General features: G+C 44.0%; 1 protein-coding gene across 1 annotated transcript in view; it reads right to left on the reverse strand.

Moving 5' to 3' along the window:
* The window catches only part of dlg5a (discs, large homolog 5a (Drosophila)), a 34508-nt gene extending 24159 nt beyond the window's left edge, over positions 1-10349 (reverse strand). Inside the window, exon 1 of the mRNA XM_061087711.1 lies at positions 10046-10349. Within this exon, the coding sequence (XP_060943694.1) occupies positions 10046-10349 (304 nt within the window). The remainder of the gene's footprint in view (positions 1-10045) is intronic.
* Between the last annotated feature and the right edge of the window lie 7100 nt (positions 10350-17449).

The raw sequence follows: 17449 nt of genomic DNA on the forward strand, positions 1-17449 counted from the left end.
GGGTGTTTAAGAGACAAAGAGGCAGGGAAGTAAGATGAGACTGTGGAAAAAAGAGGTAGAGAGAGAGGAGCATGGCAGAAAGGCTTATAATCTGTTCTGACATTCCCTGATGCTCAACACTTTTAGTCTGCGAAAGGCTCTGAGCACACAGTTTGGATTTCATATTGTTCCATCAGACAAGATGAGAACAGCTGCACAGCATTAGTACCCCACAATCAACACAGCTATGCAAAACGCTCTTGCTCATTTCCATAGCTGCACTGAAAAGCAACAACTGACTTCTTGAACCCAGTATCTGACTGACGAGGACTCATAGTAAAAGTCGTGAACCACTGAGCGTGTTATTCCAGCTCAGCTGGAGCATAAATCCTTTTTGAAATACCGTACAGAGTCAGTAAAGCTCTGTGCCAGAAAAAAAAGTCTGAACATGTAACTTCTTGAATGTTGTATTTGGTGATTTGCAAACCAAAACACTCTGATAAATAAAAATCCCAGTAATCTCTACCGCTGAGGACACTCGCCAATCACCAGAGAGCTATAACTCCCCCGACGAGGCAGTTGTGGGACAGTCCTCGGTATCTCACAATCTGACTTGGCAACAAGGGCAAACATGTGCACCAAAATCCTCATATTCAAATCAGTGTAATGAGCTGATGAGTTAACCCCGTGAGTGCACCAACGGTTGCATTATAGATTGCAGATACGAGGTAGCTATCTGGCGGTCGATGGGTCATTGGCATTAGCCTTTTCCAAAAGGCTTTTAATCATTGGTGGCAATTAGCAGCCGCAGAGTCAGTGAGGCTGATCATTTGTAAACATGGTCGCTGCATCAATCAAACAGGCCGCCATTAGCACATTATAGATCTGGTGGTATACAGTGGGAAAATACGCTTTTTTCTGCCCAAAAAAAGAGAGATCAGACCTAGAAATCATTTGCAAATACAAAGGCACTTTCTAAAGCTCATCCCTCTGCCAAGGTCCAACAGTGCCCTTAAATTCAATCAAGCCGTACCCAATTTCACTCACTCCTATACACAATTTTTCCATTGCCAGAGGTTGTCTGTATGTTTTTTCCCCCCACGGTGTATCATGTTCAATGTCGCAACCACACTGAAAACGGAGGTGCTCTCTCACCTCGCTCTTGCAAAATTAGCACGTTCACCCAGGTGTCATGTTTCTATCACTGCTGATCAGAGCCGAAGCCAATTTAAACCCAAAGAGACATTTAACCCAGGAGTGAATGTCAATTTATACATTCCTATTGCAGACAAAAGCCAGTGTTTTAATTTAACAAAATGACCAGGGACTAGTTTGACCTTTGAAATCTGTGAAAATGTCAAAAATGCCCCAATGTTTAAAACAGTGAAAACAATATTTCTCGGGTCTGCCTATATCTCCAGATCCCTGCCAAAACGTAATGAGTTCTAATTTGACCCATGTCCCAACCATTCTTCCAATTTATGTGGAAATCTGTTCAGTATTTTTTGCATAACCCTGCTGAAAAACAAACAAACCGACAAAAACAAAAAAAATAGGCCAAGCAGAGGGAAAATAACCTCCTTACTAGACACGTCAGACATTTAATCATCCAAAATAATCTTGATAAATTTACAGATATATGCATGATGACAGATTTCATCCGGCGCCATTAGCTTTGCTAATAAGGAGTGAGCATCTGTTAGTGACTTCCATCGCGGGATACACTGAAGGTGAGAGATATTCCAATGGCGGACCCGAGGCGACAGCGTGAAAGGCCTGCCACAGTGATCTAAATAGGTCAGGGGAGTACGCGCCTCACCTAAGGGCTTTCAATCCCCACCTCCTCTTCCCTCCACTCTGCCTTCCCTCGCAAGCAATGTGCTCCACCACCAACAGTTGCCTCAGACAACCAGATTATGTTCTCCAGCCCGTAAAGCAAGATGACATGTTGCCATGGTGAAGCTGGATGAGAGGAATAGAAAATTCTGCAGCGTGGTGAAAAAGAAGGAGCACGAGAGTTGGGAGGCTGATGGAGGAGAGCCTCATCAAACACAATAGCAAAGTCTGGCTTCCACCATCGGGTGAGACTAAATTATTCATCAGCTCCAGAAAGTGTCTCCCAAAAACATAACACACATATGAATATGACTGGATTGGCTTGTTGGTGCTGCCTCAAATTTCGTTAACTAGAGCATGCTGACAGGCCTTGGAATTATGGATTCAAAAGCAGCCAAGGCATCTGTCCTGTTCCTAGGAACACCACAGACCATATTTTCAGGGCCACTTGGTAAAAAAGCAGCATTAGAATTCCAAAAATAATATTGGGTGCTTTTCTTCATTAGCCCCTGTCAGCTCTTCTCACCGTCAGAGAGCAACCGTGAATAAAGAAATAAAGGTCGCGCGCGCAAAAAAGCACAGTTTAAATATTCTTTGTGCTCCGTCTCCTTCTGGGTCCTCGGGTCCTCAGTCATTAAAACTACAGAAGCGCAAATAACAGCAACGCTAATAATACGGTTGAAACCTTCTGCCCACTAATTTTACAGCATGCTTAAGTGAGGATGAAGGATGTGTCAGCATTAAGCCAGCAGGCAGAAAGCCGTTTTTTACCCTGGCATCCCGGACCTCTAAATCCTGGCTGTGGTTCTGCTGCCTGTATTGAGGATGTAGTTTGACTTAGTGATGCTGCGACCCCACCTACTCTGTCTTCCTCCTGCATATTCTAATCCAAAACTTACTATATTTACTTAATACTCACGTTTTTCAGTTTAATATATCTGCTTGTGTCACAGTGTGTAAGTGTTTGGTGTTTATCTTGTAATACGAAGCTGTTGCTACACATCACACTTTAGCTGTGAAGACTTTCAAAGACCAACACAGTCTTTAGCCTTGTGCAAATTTTATCACTGCGGTAGACTATTTATATAACTATACTTTCACATATGCATATTAGAAAATCTATATGATTAGAATCTGTCTTGTCTTGTCGATAGCCACACACAGGTCGCAACATTCCACAGGGAATATTCAGATCACGTAAAGGCTGCGGCACCTGTATCTTCACCTACACCTTATCACAATCTTTATCACAAATCTTTGAATCATTTAAAGTTGTACATTTTAAAAGATTCCTTAAATCTACAGAGAAATGTGACATGATTTCCCTTGTCCAGCTCCCCTGCACTCTGGGACTTCCAGTAAGCTGTGAAGTGGGCCCAACTTCTGGGGAGGCAATGACACGAAAGGCCAAGATTCTGGGCAATGAGCCAGTGAAGCCTCGCTGCCGGGGTAAAGGATTGATCATCTGATTTAAGGGGTCTACACGAAACATAAACAAGAAGACATCTAACATGATGACTTCATGAGCAGGATTACTCAACCGCACGCACATCGCCTGACTCACCGCTCCGGCCTTTGGTCAAACTCACCCACCTAAGATACTTATTGGTCCATGCCGTTCCAGTGGCATGTCTCAAAATAAGATCTGTTATCAAAATGCAAAACAGTCTTCCTCAGGTGCAGCAACATAGTCATTTTCGATTTGTGCAACAACACTGGGACATGAAGTGTAAAAACAAGGAGCCATGTAGAAGAAAACCAAATAGTGCCTTAAACCTTAGTTCAGCCGACCTGTTAGAACTGCTGAGCAGTACCAAAGTCCAAAACTGTCCCCTGTGAGCTATCCAGCCCAGCTTATTATCAGCAAGCCATAATAGGTTCTATCTTCACAAAGAGCTCGAGCTCAGCATAAATGAGACATAATTTATTTTTGAACAGCTTTCCTGCGCCAAGGGTTGGGTCAAAAACAAAAAGGTGAAAGATGCCTGCAAAATGTCCTCCAAACATTCAGCTACACTGCAAGAACAAACATCAGCCAAAACAATGCCAAAAGCCTGTCTGTGTGGATTAAACCCACTCGTGGAATTTGGGTAATCTTTGTGACATTCCTTTCATGTAACATCACACAGGAGACGACGCTGATTCAGAGAGCGTTTCCGTTGAATTATTTAACTGCACTATTATCTTTTAAAAGGTCAACGAGAGAGGAAATTAGCATCAGAGATATGTAGATCCAGATCTTTCGCTTACAACTCTTCACACCATTCATCAATAATGTACAATCACTTTGATTGTGAGCATGCACGCAACATCATGAACATTATTTTTTTCTATTGCTGATATTTCCTCATAGAGGTTGTTTGTGCACAGCTGTGATCGAATCAGATTATCAAGGGGGATTTTAAGTAGGACATTCTCCAGTCCTGATCAAGTATTTTTGGCTCTATTCATGAATCTGAGCCAATGAGACATTTGTCATTTTAACCTCTAGACTGAGGGGCATTTCTGAATCCTCCAAGACTCCTACAAACCTCTGGAGATAAAAATATTCTGTCTGCTGCACAGTAAAAAAAGATTTTCAAATCGGTTTCCCTAAATTGTGATACTTTGTCCAATCCAGGATGCCATCAAGCTGCTTTCTGTTTTGATTCTGAATCAAAGGTGCAACTTGGGAAATAGATTAAAAATGTATCTTTTATCTTGCCAGCACAATGTTTTCAATCCAGATAGTTAAATGGATTATACTGCTTTAATGAATTCCCAACTGAGTGTGGGCTCGGTTCCATCTCCATCTGATTGGATGCGGCTCAAGCGGAGGAGTTAATGAAGCTCCTCCACTGTGAAGTCTACTTTGTCTGTATTGCAGGCGGCTCATCGGTACATCCACCACTCAACTCCGGAGGCTCAGGTGCTGGTTCAGCACTCACTTCCTCCACCACCTTCCCCTCTTCCTCCTTCTTCTTCTTCTTCACTCCGTCCTCCTCCAGATGTGAGTCGTTTTGTGTTGGAGTTTTCCTATTGCAGCGCAGCCTTATCTTACTGGTTCCTGTCAAGGGACTTGTGCAACTCTGCCAGAAACAAATTCAGGTTGTTGATTGGTTTGGAACAACCTCTTCTCACAATACCAAGCTTTTATTTTGTCATCATGCTGCTCCATGCTCTCATGAACGTTATTATCTGACTTGCTCTCAAGAGTTACCTCTTTGAAGTCTAAATGCAGCAGTGTTTTCTGCATCTCCATGGCCATGAGCTGAAGCTCAGCACTGAAGCTCGTCTGTTTCAGCAAACCAACTGAGCCAGATTGTCTTCCCGGAGCCTCCTTCTCCTTTCTTCTTGTCTGCAACAATAGCATTGTCCCACCTCAAGCATCTTGTTAAACATTTATTTCCCATTCTCTCTGGTTCTTTGCTTCTCCTCAGTCTCCTTCTCCCTCAGCTTGCGATGCTCTTGTTAGGCTGTTCAATTTCTGTGTGGAAAACACCTCACTAATTGTACTTCTAGGTATTTTTGTCCAAAAAAAAAACAGGCAACCTGCTGATTTTCCTCCTACAAAAACCCACAGTTTACCTGAATCTGCTCTGTGATCTGTGTTGTGTGTAATCCTTTGTTCTTGTTCCTGTAAGTGGAGGCTCAAAATGTAATACTCAACATCACTACCATTTGTTGGTAAACAGGTCACTTTTGACCGGAGGTCATGTGCCAGAGACCGGACAACAAATGATTGCAACTGTAGCCAGGACAGAAACAAAGTTAGAGCATTAAAGAGATGGAGGTCAGTCAAGGGTGGAAAATAAAGTAAGGACATCACGATGCGAGGGGGGGGGGGGGGGGGGGGGTAGAGTGAAAATACTGCAGAACAAAGCGAGTAAAATAAGCCTGTTAGAGGTGGGGGTTGGGTAGTGGTAATACAAGGAAAGATGCTGTTTATTTCCATGACCTAATAGCACTGGTAAACATTTAGATGGCGGCATTTCCTCTACCTCGTGGGCTAATGAGAAAGCAGAGCAGCATGTGTAAAATGGTAATGAAGTCCTCTTTCACGGTACAGCCTCCTGGCTGTGGTTCGCACGTTCAGTGTGGATAAACCTGCCATCAGATATTAATGCTCGAGTGGAATAATGTGCACAAATGTCACACTGAAGAATAAATTGTGTCAAAGACAAACAGAATTCAATCGAACCATGGCACCAATGACGCAGTGAAAGCAGTGAGGTCGACCTCTCGGCCTGTGATTAGATAGATACAGTATATTGATCCACATTACTGACAGACCATAATCCATTAGCAGTGCCAATTGCAACTCAACCAAGGCTGAAACAATGACTTCACTACAGATTTTCAATACTGCTGTTAGTTACTTTATGTAAAAAACATTAGAATACCAAGACAAAATCTTTTCTTTCTCATTTGTCCGAAGAAAAATGCAAATATATAAAATTTTGAACTACATATGAAAGCGAACAAATAAATTGTCAGATTAGAGGGAAATAAATAAGCTGGTATTGGCATTTTTGTATGATAAATAACTTCAATTATGAAAAGATGAAAAATAAATGGCAACAGGGGACATTTAAACCTTTTTTTTCCCACTATAATTCCTTTCATAAATTTATTTTATCCCTTTCATTTAAAATCTATTTTGTTGTTCACATTATTCATAGTGAAGCACTTTGAACTGCACGAGCCTGTATTAAACGTTTAAAACAAATAAAGTCTGATTGATTTCTGTTGATCGACCAATTTTTCCAGCACCAAATGTGACCGCGTGCTATTGCCTCTTAAATCACAGCAGCACAGAGACAGCTTGACCCGTCTCAGTTAAAGCCTGAATCGCTGATGGTACCCACGACTCATAAAATGTGATCTACTCAAACGTCATCAACCACACCTAAGCAGAATCATCGGTCAACAGCAGACAAATAGATGGCTTCCTCTACAGAGCACGAAGGGAATCAAGTTGGACTGTGGTACAAAGAAAAGGAAAAAAAAGTGATGATGGGAAAGAGACTGGCGTGACAGTCTGCATCACTGAGTGACAGACAGCGGCACAGGAAGAAAGGTGCAGCTCACGGGAGATATTTAAGAGCAGCGGTCGTGACAAGAGCGCTGGGGTCATAACTCATTCTGTCTGTCCGCTGTGGTTTATAGAGTGGGACAGAAACTGGTTGACAAAGAGGAGGGCAGCCCCCCCCCCACCCTTTCAACAACACACACACACTGGCCTATGTCCTGGGCTGCTGTACACAGAGCAAGCTGCTGACTGGGCACTTTGGGCGCCTGCTCAACTTCTCAACAAAAGGCTTGTTGTCTACCTCTCTCTTGCACCCTCTTTTTATCACCCTCTTCTGTCTCTCTGGCGAGTACCTCTATATAAGTGTGCGGAAAAACAAAAACACTCAATGCAGGAGGGAGGGGGGAGAATATAATAAATCTGGGAAACGTTTTTTAAAAATGGATGGACGGGTTGGGGGGGAAAGGACAATAAACCTTGGGAGTGACAACCCAAAACAAGGAGAAAACGAAGGGAAACAGATAGAGGAAGAGGAGGACTGTGGACGCTGCAGCCTGTCAGAGAGAATTGTGTTGCCCTGCTCTCGGAGCGCGTTTAAATCACTGTCACAGACCCTTGAGTCGGAAAAGAGTGGGGGGGGGATGTGCAGGTGTCTACCACTCTGTACCTCCAGGTGAAAGATTGTCAATGCAGCTCAAGAAGAGGAAACAATCCGCGGCAGGAAATCAGTTTGATTGTAGCCGCTTGGATTTATGAAACGACATCAGTTGCGTTCAGCAACGTGCTCTGCAGCCTTAAAACCAAACACTTCAAATCATATACTCTGGATTTGGAGAGAATCTTCTCCTCTGCAATTTAATCAAAGATTTAGTAAAAAAGCCAGAGTCCCCCCCGGCACATGGATGAACAAAACAGGCTACATAATTTATGATTTGTTTGCGTGTTTCTCTTACGGCAAACGTGCAGGAGTTTGCCAGCAAAAACAATGATAATAATTTACAGAGCCAGAGCTTTAACAACGGAGCATTTGTCAGTGCTTTTTTTTTTTCTCTCTCTCCTGCGATGTTTATTTGGGGTTTGGTTGATTTCATATGTGTGCGTGTATGGAGGCTCAGCTGGCAGAGGAGGCACATCTGAGAACAAGAGCAGGCAGGCAGCATGAGAGGGGGACGAGTCGAGAGCAGGTTGCCATCAGCGAGACTCATCACACACACACACACAGTCGCACGCACACATATTCCCGCTTTTCACACACCCTGCGTCATTCACAGAAACGCACCATGCAGGGCTCGGAAGATTTCATCCCTGCGTGCTCTTTTCCACCAGCCTCTTTGCCTTAGAGGTTCTCAGTAATCAGCTTGTCTTAGCTCTCTCTCTCTCTCTCTCGCAGGTGTGGTTGAAACACTGTAATCGCATCAGACGAATCACTACACTAAAAGATAATAAAAGGCACATGTGGAGGGGAAAAAAAAACCAAACAACCCGCAACACGTTAAGTCGAAACAGAGGGAGCCAAGAGCGTGGCGGCTAATACAGAGGAGTGTGGAGGCATGATAAAGCGTGTCTCACAGAGAGAGTTTACACCAGAGAGAGGAGAGGAGAGCAGGGGCCTAATCCTCTGTTGAATAACCACGGGCCGACTCGCCAGACTCACTGTGGCTATACTCGCTCTCTCCTGGCACAGAGCAGGTCAACGCTGAGGCCCGGTGCTGTGAAGGTGTGTGAGGGGAAAGAGTCAGAGGACTAACAGCGAAGTCCAGTTCCGCTGAAACTCCAACACTCAATACCAGGAAGTGATAAGCCTAAGCAGTAATGATCCCGTCAGCAGAGGAGTGAGACACCACCGAAGCATTGCCTGCCAAGGTCTGCTTGCTGCGAGTAGACAGAGACACGCTACAACTTGGCAGCTGTAAGAGACGGAGCACATTGTGTATTTGGACACTTCTGCTTGAGAGAAAGCTTCAGCTATGTCAAAGTGAAAGGTGGTTTTACAACAGGCCGAGGAAAAAGCATTGCTCTGCATCTCCTCCCCACGATGGGAGGACCTCTCAAGGCTCATCCTGCATTCAGGCCCTCGGGGCATGACGCTGGTTGTGAGTAAGCCACTGGCTTCAGTCACTCAGACGGAGCAAAACAAGCAAAACTAGACACGGGTTTTACACTTGGTTAACCTTTGTGTCTGTGCAACAACACAAACCCCAAAACCCACTGAAGTGAGGGTGGTTGCTGCGAGGAGAGAAAGCGCCGAGCGAAAACGAGTAAAATGAATAAATTGTAATTAAAAAACATGGCGTTGATGCACCGCTGACGACAAATCGGGTTAAATCTGCATCTGTTGGGAAATCAATGTGATTCTCTCTGTCTCTCTCGCCAATGGGAAAGGCGAACTGATCCGCACAACACGTTTTACGTTTCTGAGCATGCATGAGTAGGCTGCACACACACACACACACACACACACACACACACACACACACACACACACACACACACACACACACACACACACACACACACACACACACACACACACACACACACACACACACACACACACACACAGGTCGACGTGGACCCATATGTCAGTGGTACATTCGTTGTCATGGAAACAAGTAAGGCTACCTAATGTACCTTAACCATATCATGGCACTGGCAACAAATGGGAGTTAACGTTGGATATGAATGAATACATTGTGGGGGGGGGGGTTTCCTCTAAAAAAAACACACAACTATCACAGACCACCATTAGAAAGGATATTATACAGATGATACAGGGTCAAACCAACCAACTAACCAGCTACACCATGGATGTGTGTGTTGCAGTGACTGGGATTGTCTTTGAGTGCAGAGTGATGACAGAAGAGTCCTTGGCTGAATTAATCACAAGCTGTGCATGAGATCTGCAGGCCACTGAGAACATCCAGGCTGGTGCATCATGTACTGTGTTGCACTCAGTGAGGTCTGCTTGCAAATGTGCAACCATGAGCATTCATTATAGATCCACACAGACATGTATAGATCATAATAGGAAATCAGTGCTCGCTGCTGTGCATCTATTCACACACGGTCTTCTTGCAGCAGACCACCCAGATGGCTCTGAGGCTCCACGCTGCAGCTGATCCACTGGTGCTGATGGGTTCAAGTGAAAGCCTGATCATGGGGAGGGAGGGAGGAGAAGAGGGTGGGGGTGGGGGGGTTGTGTTGTGTCTCGGCTCTTACCGGTGGAGTGGTCCACAGGTCCGCCGCCGGTGCCGCCGAACAGGGCAGCGTACAGGTCGGGGTACGCCTTCTCCAGGGCCACACACAGGTCGAGGAAATGGTCGCTCTCCTTGTTCACCAGCATCTTCAGGAGGTGGTCCACCTTCTCGGCGCTGGACGAGCAGTTCTGCTCCAGCTCGAACCGGTCCAGCTGGCTCAGGGTGCCGGACACCAGGAGCAGCTCGATCAGCCGGTCCGCGTCCGTGATGGACTCCAGCAAGTTCTGGTGGCACTGGTCGAGCAACTCTTTGTGCTTTGGCTCCATTGCTGCCCCCCCCTACACCCACCCACCCACCCCCAGCTAACCCCGGAGGGTCCGAGTGGATGCGATGTCCTCGCCGATCAAAAGTACCGAGCGGATCACTGGAGTCAACTCCTCGCGGCGGGCAGAAGTTCTCCGGAGCTCGCGTTCTGTGGCACAGTGGAAAAGGCACCAGGAGCCATATTTGTTGCCCGGGGCTGTTGACTGCTCTACACAGCGATACATGTTCCCATCTTACTCGTGTGCGGCGGCGGTTCGGGTCGCTTCTCGCTCCGCCTCGCTGCGAGCCTCGGCCGGACACGTCCCCCTCGCCTCCGGTGTCATTCAACCCGCCCTGCGTCGCCTCCTGTGCGGGGAAAACTCACGTCGCTCCGCCGCTGGTCCTCCTCGCTCACACGGGCTGCTCCGCCATGTCTGAGCCACTCAGCAGCTGCTGCCCGCTGTCAATCAACGAGCCGCTCCGTGACCGAATAAGGAGAAAGGGGGCGCGTCCGTCGCACTGGGCACACCCCTTTCTTCAATGGGCGTACACATGCGCGCCGTAGTAGGTCGAAAAAAATCCCTGACGTACAAAAAATAAAGAATAATAACTGAGAATGGAGGATGAAAAATTGGAGAAATGAAGAGGTGAAGAGGTGAAGGTGGGTCAGGGCCGGCCCTGGCAATGTTGGCCCCCCAACATACACACGCAAACTGTCATGCATCCACAATAACTTTTGGACTGTATACAGATGCACACACACAGGCAGACGAAATTGTAAGCTATAAAAAACAATAAAAATATATAACAAAAAATATAAAGAGTCTGAAATCATCTGTACTGATAGCATATGTCGTGTCGACAAAAAAAAAACATTAATGATGTCCACAATCGGGGTGATTGTTATTAAGATACATTTATTTGTCCCAAACACATGCACAGACATGCAAGGAGGGAAATTTAACCTCTGCTTTTAACCCAACTGGTGCAGGACACACAGAGCAGTGGGCAGCCATGTACGGCGCCCGGGGAGCAGATGTTGGGGGAGTAAGGTGCCTTGCTCAGGGGCACTAGACAGGGTAGGGAGAATCCTCTTGGATTTTTGGACAGATCAATCCAGGTTTGTGTTTTTGTTGTTTCTCCGTGGAGTCGAACCAGAGACAAACCAGAGACCTTTTCTACCCATAGTCCAAGTTTCTGCCACTAGTCAACCGCCTCAATATTGTTCTTTCTTCTCCTCCTCTACTTTGCGGTGCTTTCTGAATTGTGCACCTGATAATTTAATCTTTTTTTGATTCATCTTTGACTCTAACCGCAGTCTGTCACCGCAGCGTGTCTGTTCACACAGGGAGCCCATCCAGGAGGATGTTTTAGATGCTGGCTTGCCTGTCCACGGAGCCACGGATGGTGACATCAGCAAATGTCCCTATGCTGCCAAAATGAGTAGGTTTCTATACTTCTCTTTGTATGCATCATGCTGCTATGAGATACTGTTGTGAGGTTGTTGTTGTCAAGGTTTGTTTTTCTCTTTTTGTGCATCCAGCGTCGTCGAGTGGAACGACATATGCCAGACAACTCGCCATGACCGACCTCAGACACCCAACGGGACAGGTTCTGTTTGCAACTTGGATTGCTGCTCTGGCTGGATTCGCTGCATGGTATCTGATGTGATCCCGCCTCCAGCCTGTCATTTTGCTGCTGAGAGAGGGAGAGGGAGAGGGAGAGGGAGAGGGAGAGGGAGAGGGAGAGGGAGAGGGAGAGGGAGAGGGAGAGGGAGGAGAAACATTGAAGGAAGGTGAATAAGGAGATTGAGACCATTTCATAGTTTAATACAAACATTCTTAAGGGGTCCAAGCTAATTCAATATTGCACTTAAAAACTGTAACTGGCTATACAGCTGACAATGATGCACCTATACACAATACACTGTTACACAAGTACAGTTCTTTTTCATTTCAGTCAGTTCATTTCGTAATTCATACTTGGCCTCCAGAAAGTTGGTAAATGTGCACAAGTGATAGGAATCCGAAGCTGTTTTTTAAGACATATCACACCTACACTTTGACAAGTGCATGTTTCATTAAAACTATTTCAGATAATTGAATGTCTACTGATGCATGTTGAAATGATTTAATTCTTTGCTTTGGGTTTTTAAGCTATATTATGATTAAGGTGAAAATAGAGAAGTTTGAGAAGGAAATTTTCTTCTTCTAATATTAATGGTTTATCTTAATTCTTCTAATAGAACTGTAGTTTATCTACTTGACGGTAACTTATGTTCGAGGTAGGTCTTTTAACATCTATCAAGTATCCACCATCGCTACAACTGGGTACCCATCATCCATATGACTTTGACGTCAGTTTTCTCTTGTTAGTACAAAATTATAAAAATACAAAATTAATTAATTACACTGCATGTGTAACTCATTTTCACCCTGACACAGTATGCTTGTTGCACACAGTACCAAAGGAGATGTGTTGATAGTAACGTTTAAACCAGGATGCTGAGCTCTCAACGCATACTGCATGTGACTATGCAGTATTCTTTCATTAGCAAAGCTCATTCAGGACAACAGCTGGAGTGCAGCTGTTTGGTCACAGCCATGGAAACCTAAGAAATGATACTGATGTGTTATGCATTCGCGTTTCTCATGTTCCTGCTTCAGAAAGATGGCAATATAGTATGTTGGGCATGGACTGCCAGATATACCCCTGTAGTGTCCATGTTTAATTCATTTTCATGCCAGTGTTTTTTTTAAAAATGCTAAAAGTGTTTTTGGAAATACAGAAGGGACACATACTTGAATATCAGGGATGCAGGTTGAGTAAAACTTAGTGTTACGTGGGAGGACTACTTTGTGTTGGTTTTGAATTCTCTTGCATTTTCATTAACCCCAGTTCTTATATCCCTTTGTGTGTCAGCTTCACACTACAAACCCTGTGGGGGGGGGGGGGGGGGGGGGGGAATGTTTTTTGAGAGAAGATTCCAGATTCATTCACTAGACTGGCACTCAGTAGAGCTCAACAGAGCCGTATAGGTTCATCTCTGATCCATGCAGCTTCCTTCTACCAAGTTTTGTGGTTATTGGTCCAGTGGTTTATTACATAAACATGTTGACTGACAAATCATAGGTGAAAACATAACCTCCTTAGCAGAGGTAATAAAACCTCCACACATTTATCAAGGATATGTCACCAACATTATTAATAATTAGAAACACAACAGAAAATTAAAAGTAGAATGAAATGTTTCTACAATATCTAAATAGTTGACGGGTAATTTTCTGTTGGTCGACTTATCAAATAATGTATTAAAAGCTATATGCGCAATGGTCTTCTGCGCAGGATGTGCGCGTGCAGTTTTTTAAATTTTTTAAATTTAATTAAATTAATTTTTTTAATTTAATTTAATTAGATTTTTTTTATATTTAATTTGAAATGGTTATGGTTCATTTTGTTTTTAAATTTACATATTATTTGATAATGTGCAATGAATAGGTGGTTGAAGTCCTGCCAACACGACAGCCTGTCAAACTTATCCATGAGTTCGGACCCAGCTCCTGTGTCCACTGGTGTCCTGGTTCCACCCATGGCAGCGTAGTGGCGTGGGGCTGGCTCATCCCCGCGCTTGTTCAGGGATAAATGATGCTGGTCTTCACAGGTGACTGACCTACGCAAGCCTGTAGCCGCCCCCCACCCCCCACAGGAGATTATGTGCTTGTGTGCGTGTGTGTGGCCGTGGCGCTTCCCGGTTCTTCCCGGCATTACGCTGCCGGTGCGAACATGGGCGAGGAAATGAGGCGGACCGCTTTTTGCGGCGCTTCTACCTCAGGTGCGTCCCGGGGTTATAGGATGATGGTGTGACGTTAATTTATTGTTTTACATTGCATGTGTCACATCATGATAATTCAGTCTCTTGTGCCGCCCTCTCGGCATTTTGCACCCTAGGCAACCGCCTTTGTCGCCTGTACCAGGAGCCGCCCCTGAGGTTGGTTAACACCGGATCTTCAGAGAGGAGGAGAGGAAATAAACGATGCTCCTTCCTGCAGGGGATCTACAGTAAGTAAGGTCAAATATAAATACATTGTGAAAAACATTTATTTAACAACTTACTTCTGAGGTCACATGAACCACATAAAAATATGTAATAATAACAATAAGGATCTTGTGTAATCTCGCTCAATCTTAACCAACTCCAACAGATTGATTAGGGATGAATATATAACAATATCATACTCTAATTTTTCCACGTGACAAATGTACAGTGCTGATGATTTATATATATGCCAACAAGATCAAAAATGTGTTTGACCTTCAAGAGGGGTTTCAGATTTTAATGTTGTCTATTTTCCTTGAAAAGCATGAATTAAATATTATTATGAAATATTAATAATATATGATATGATAGTATAGCACTCACAGGAGTATTTACTGCAGTAATGTCATACTTAATGTACATTTTAGATTTTTACTACGAGACATCTACTTGTAATAGAGTATTTGTAAACTACAGTATAGCTACAGTAGGATTTAAATACTTTTTGCGCCACTGGTGTTACCTTTGTGTAAATTGCATCACTACTACGCAACTACAACTACTCACTACTACATCATCATGGCGATTTGGTGAAATTTATGTTTGTCTTGTTATGTCAAAAAAAATTCTGTCAGCATAAAACTGTGGAAAGGATATACCTTCAATATTTTTATTAATTTTGCTATCCTTTATTTAACCAGAACGTTGATACAATATCTCTTCTGCTAGAGAGTCCTGTGAGACCAAAGAGTCATTGTGATGCAGGGGGCTTGTTTGTGAGACCCACTGCCATGTGGGGAAGAAACTGTTCCTCATCATAAACTTTTTTAATTAAAACACAGACACGTTAAATCAGCAGAACATAATCAATCGCCATCTTTACTGACTTCATCGGGTATTTCACTCTGCAAAAAATTGCAACCGCAGTGATAATAAAAATATAAGCATTTTATTCAGGGCTTTCATAATGCTGCTGCTGTAGCCACAGGCTTATGTGCACCACGTTTCTATATCTAAGCTCCAACACTGCAACCAATTCCAGTGCTCACTGTATCTTTGTGTTGGATAAGATATAAGAGGGCAGGGACAAATGGAAGGGAAAAAATTTGTATTTGAAATGAAATGTGTGTTTAAGTCGGATTTGTCGACTACACTATGACGATGATGGATGCACTCGGCTGCCGGTCTACAGCCGAATAAAGATTGTTGGTACAGAGGCAGGCGTCTGCAGGCATACCTCTCAAACCGTGACCTTATTCATGCATGCACTGAATCTCATTGTGACATCTACAACTCCCTCTCTTTTTCTCCCCTCCTTTTCCCTGTCTCTCTACCATGCTGGCTCCATAGCTTGTGCAACCATGTGCTATCTCCTTTAGATGAAATATTAATTATAATTCATTCATATCAAAGGGAAGAGGGTCCCTACTGCCGACAGATCTGAACTCTGCTTCTGAGGACATGCACTTGAACAGAGGAGACAGCCTGATGCTTTTTTATCTTGCGGGTATGAATTGGTTTATTATCTTGACAACAGGGGATGTGTTTTTTAGCTCTGTGATGATAATTATATATATAATTATCATCAAACAGATTTGTTTTGCAGACAGCCTGGATCAGGGCAGATAATAGCTTTATCTTTTATTGAAGAGACTGTAAACAAGCCTATCCATCTTTTATTGTGCACAAATAGTCTCAAAGTGAGAATTTTGTGCATTTTTTATTGAATGTCTGAACGGAGATCAAGGTAATTGAAATGCTGTCTGTGCTAAGGATGGAAAAACATTTACTTTATTATCCACTCACTTTTAACAGGCTTTTATTTACTACAACTATGCATAATTCATTCCCAGCAACAGTTTATTTATCTTCATCCCTGTGAGAATGCACAAGGATAATGGTGTTGAATGGACACATCGGGCAGCTGTGTCTCAGGAAGTAGAGCGAGTCGTCAATTCTGCATGCTGGTGTCCTTGAGCAAGATACTGAACCCCGAATTCCCCCAATGAGGACTGTGCTGGCAGTGTGTCATTGATGTGTGATTGAGAAAGTGCTGAACTGTATGAAAGTGTGTGAATGGGTGAATGGCCAAACTGGCCTGTAAAGACTAGAAAGGTGCTATGTAAACCATTTAGTTTAAGGAGGCAGCAGCATGTTAGAAGGGAATCCATTCGTTGGTGTCTGGATGTTTTAATGTTAATATCACAATCACAATATCTCAACACCCCGAGGTGCTGTGAGATCATTCCCAAATGATTAGATCACTTATAAAAGACATTAAATTAGGTAATTCATGGTTTTTAATTAAGAGTGAATTACACAGCCTTCAGCCGGTCGCCTGCGGCAGACGGGAGGCTACTGATGATGACGATATCCGAACTACGACGCTGGCAGATGCCTGCTGAACACTTTGAAATTTCCTCATGAAATTAATCTAATGATGTCTAAATTATCTCCTCAAAAGCCATCTAATCGCATCTAATCTTCATTAAAATTCTAGTTGTTGTAATCCAAACATCGATCTGAGGCCCCTGAGCTCTCCCTGTCATTTCTAGTCAATTCTAACACGACATGATCAAAAACGAGCGTCCCCCAGGCCCCCGGTCGCACTGCAGACATGCTAGACTTGTTTAATGTGTCCAAGGCAGCTTTATGGATACCATCAATTCTACAGCCCCCCCCCCTCACCGAGTTATTGATCGCAGTGCAGTTAGCTCTCTCTCCTACACACACACACACATACACACTAAAGTCAGCCGAGTCCAGAGCCACAGCTCAACAGTGTGTGTTCAGCAGGATTCAAAGTGGAGCAAACAGAACTTAATAAGGCATGAAGAGCGTCATGTGCAGCCACACACACTGGCCTCACACACGTCGAGCTAAGAGGGGGGGTGTATTTGTATTGAGTGAGTGAACGGCTGCGGATTGAAGAACCACCAGTTGGTCTCTGGCTCTAAATGTGACACTTCGACACATTCAGTGCAGAATTGTGTGGCCAAGTTTAATATGAAGTGTGACCATGATGATTGATGTGATTATAATAATTCATGTGAACTTATGAACTGCTTGTTGAAATTCACACTCCTG

The sequence above is a fragment of the Limanda limanda genome, chromosome 15, assembly GCF_963576545.1.
Source record: "Limanda limanda chromosome 15, fLimLim1.1, whole genome shotgun sequence".
NCBI classification, from domain to species: domain Eukaryota; kingdom Metazoa; phylum Chordata; class Actinopteri; order Pleuronectiformes; family Pleuronectidae; genus Limanda; species Limanda limanda.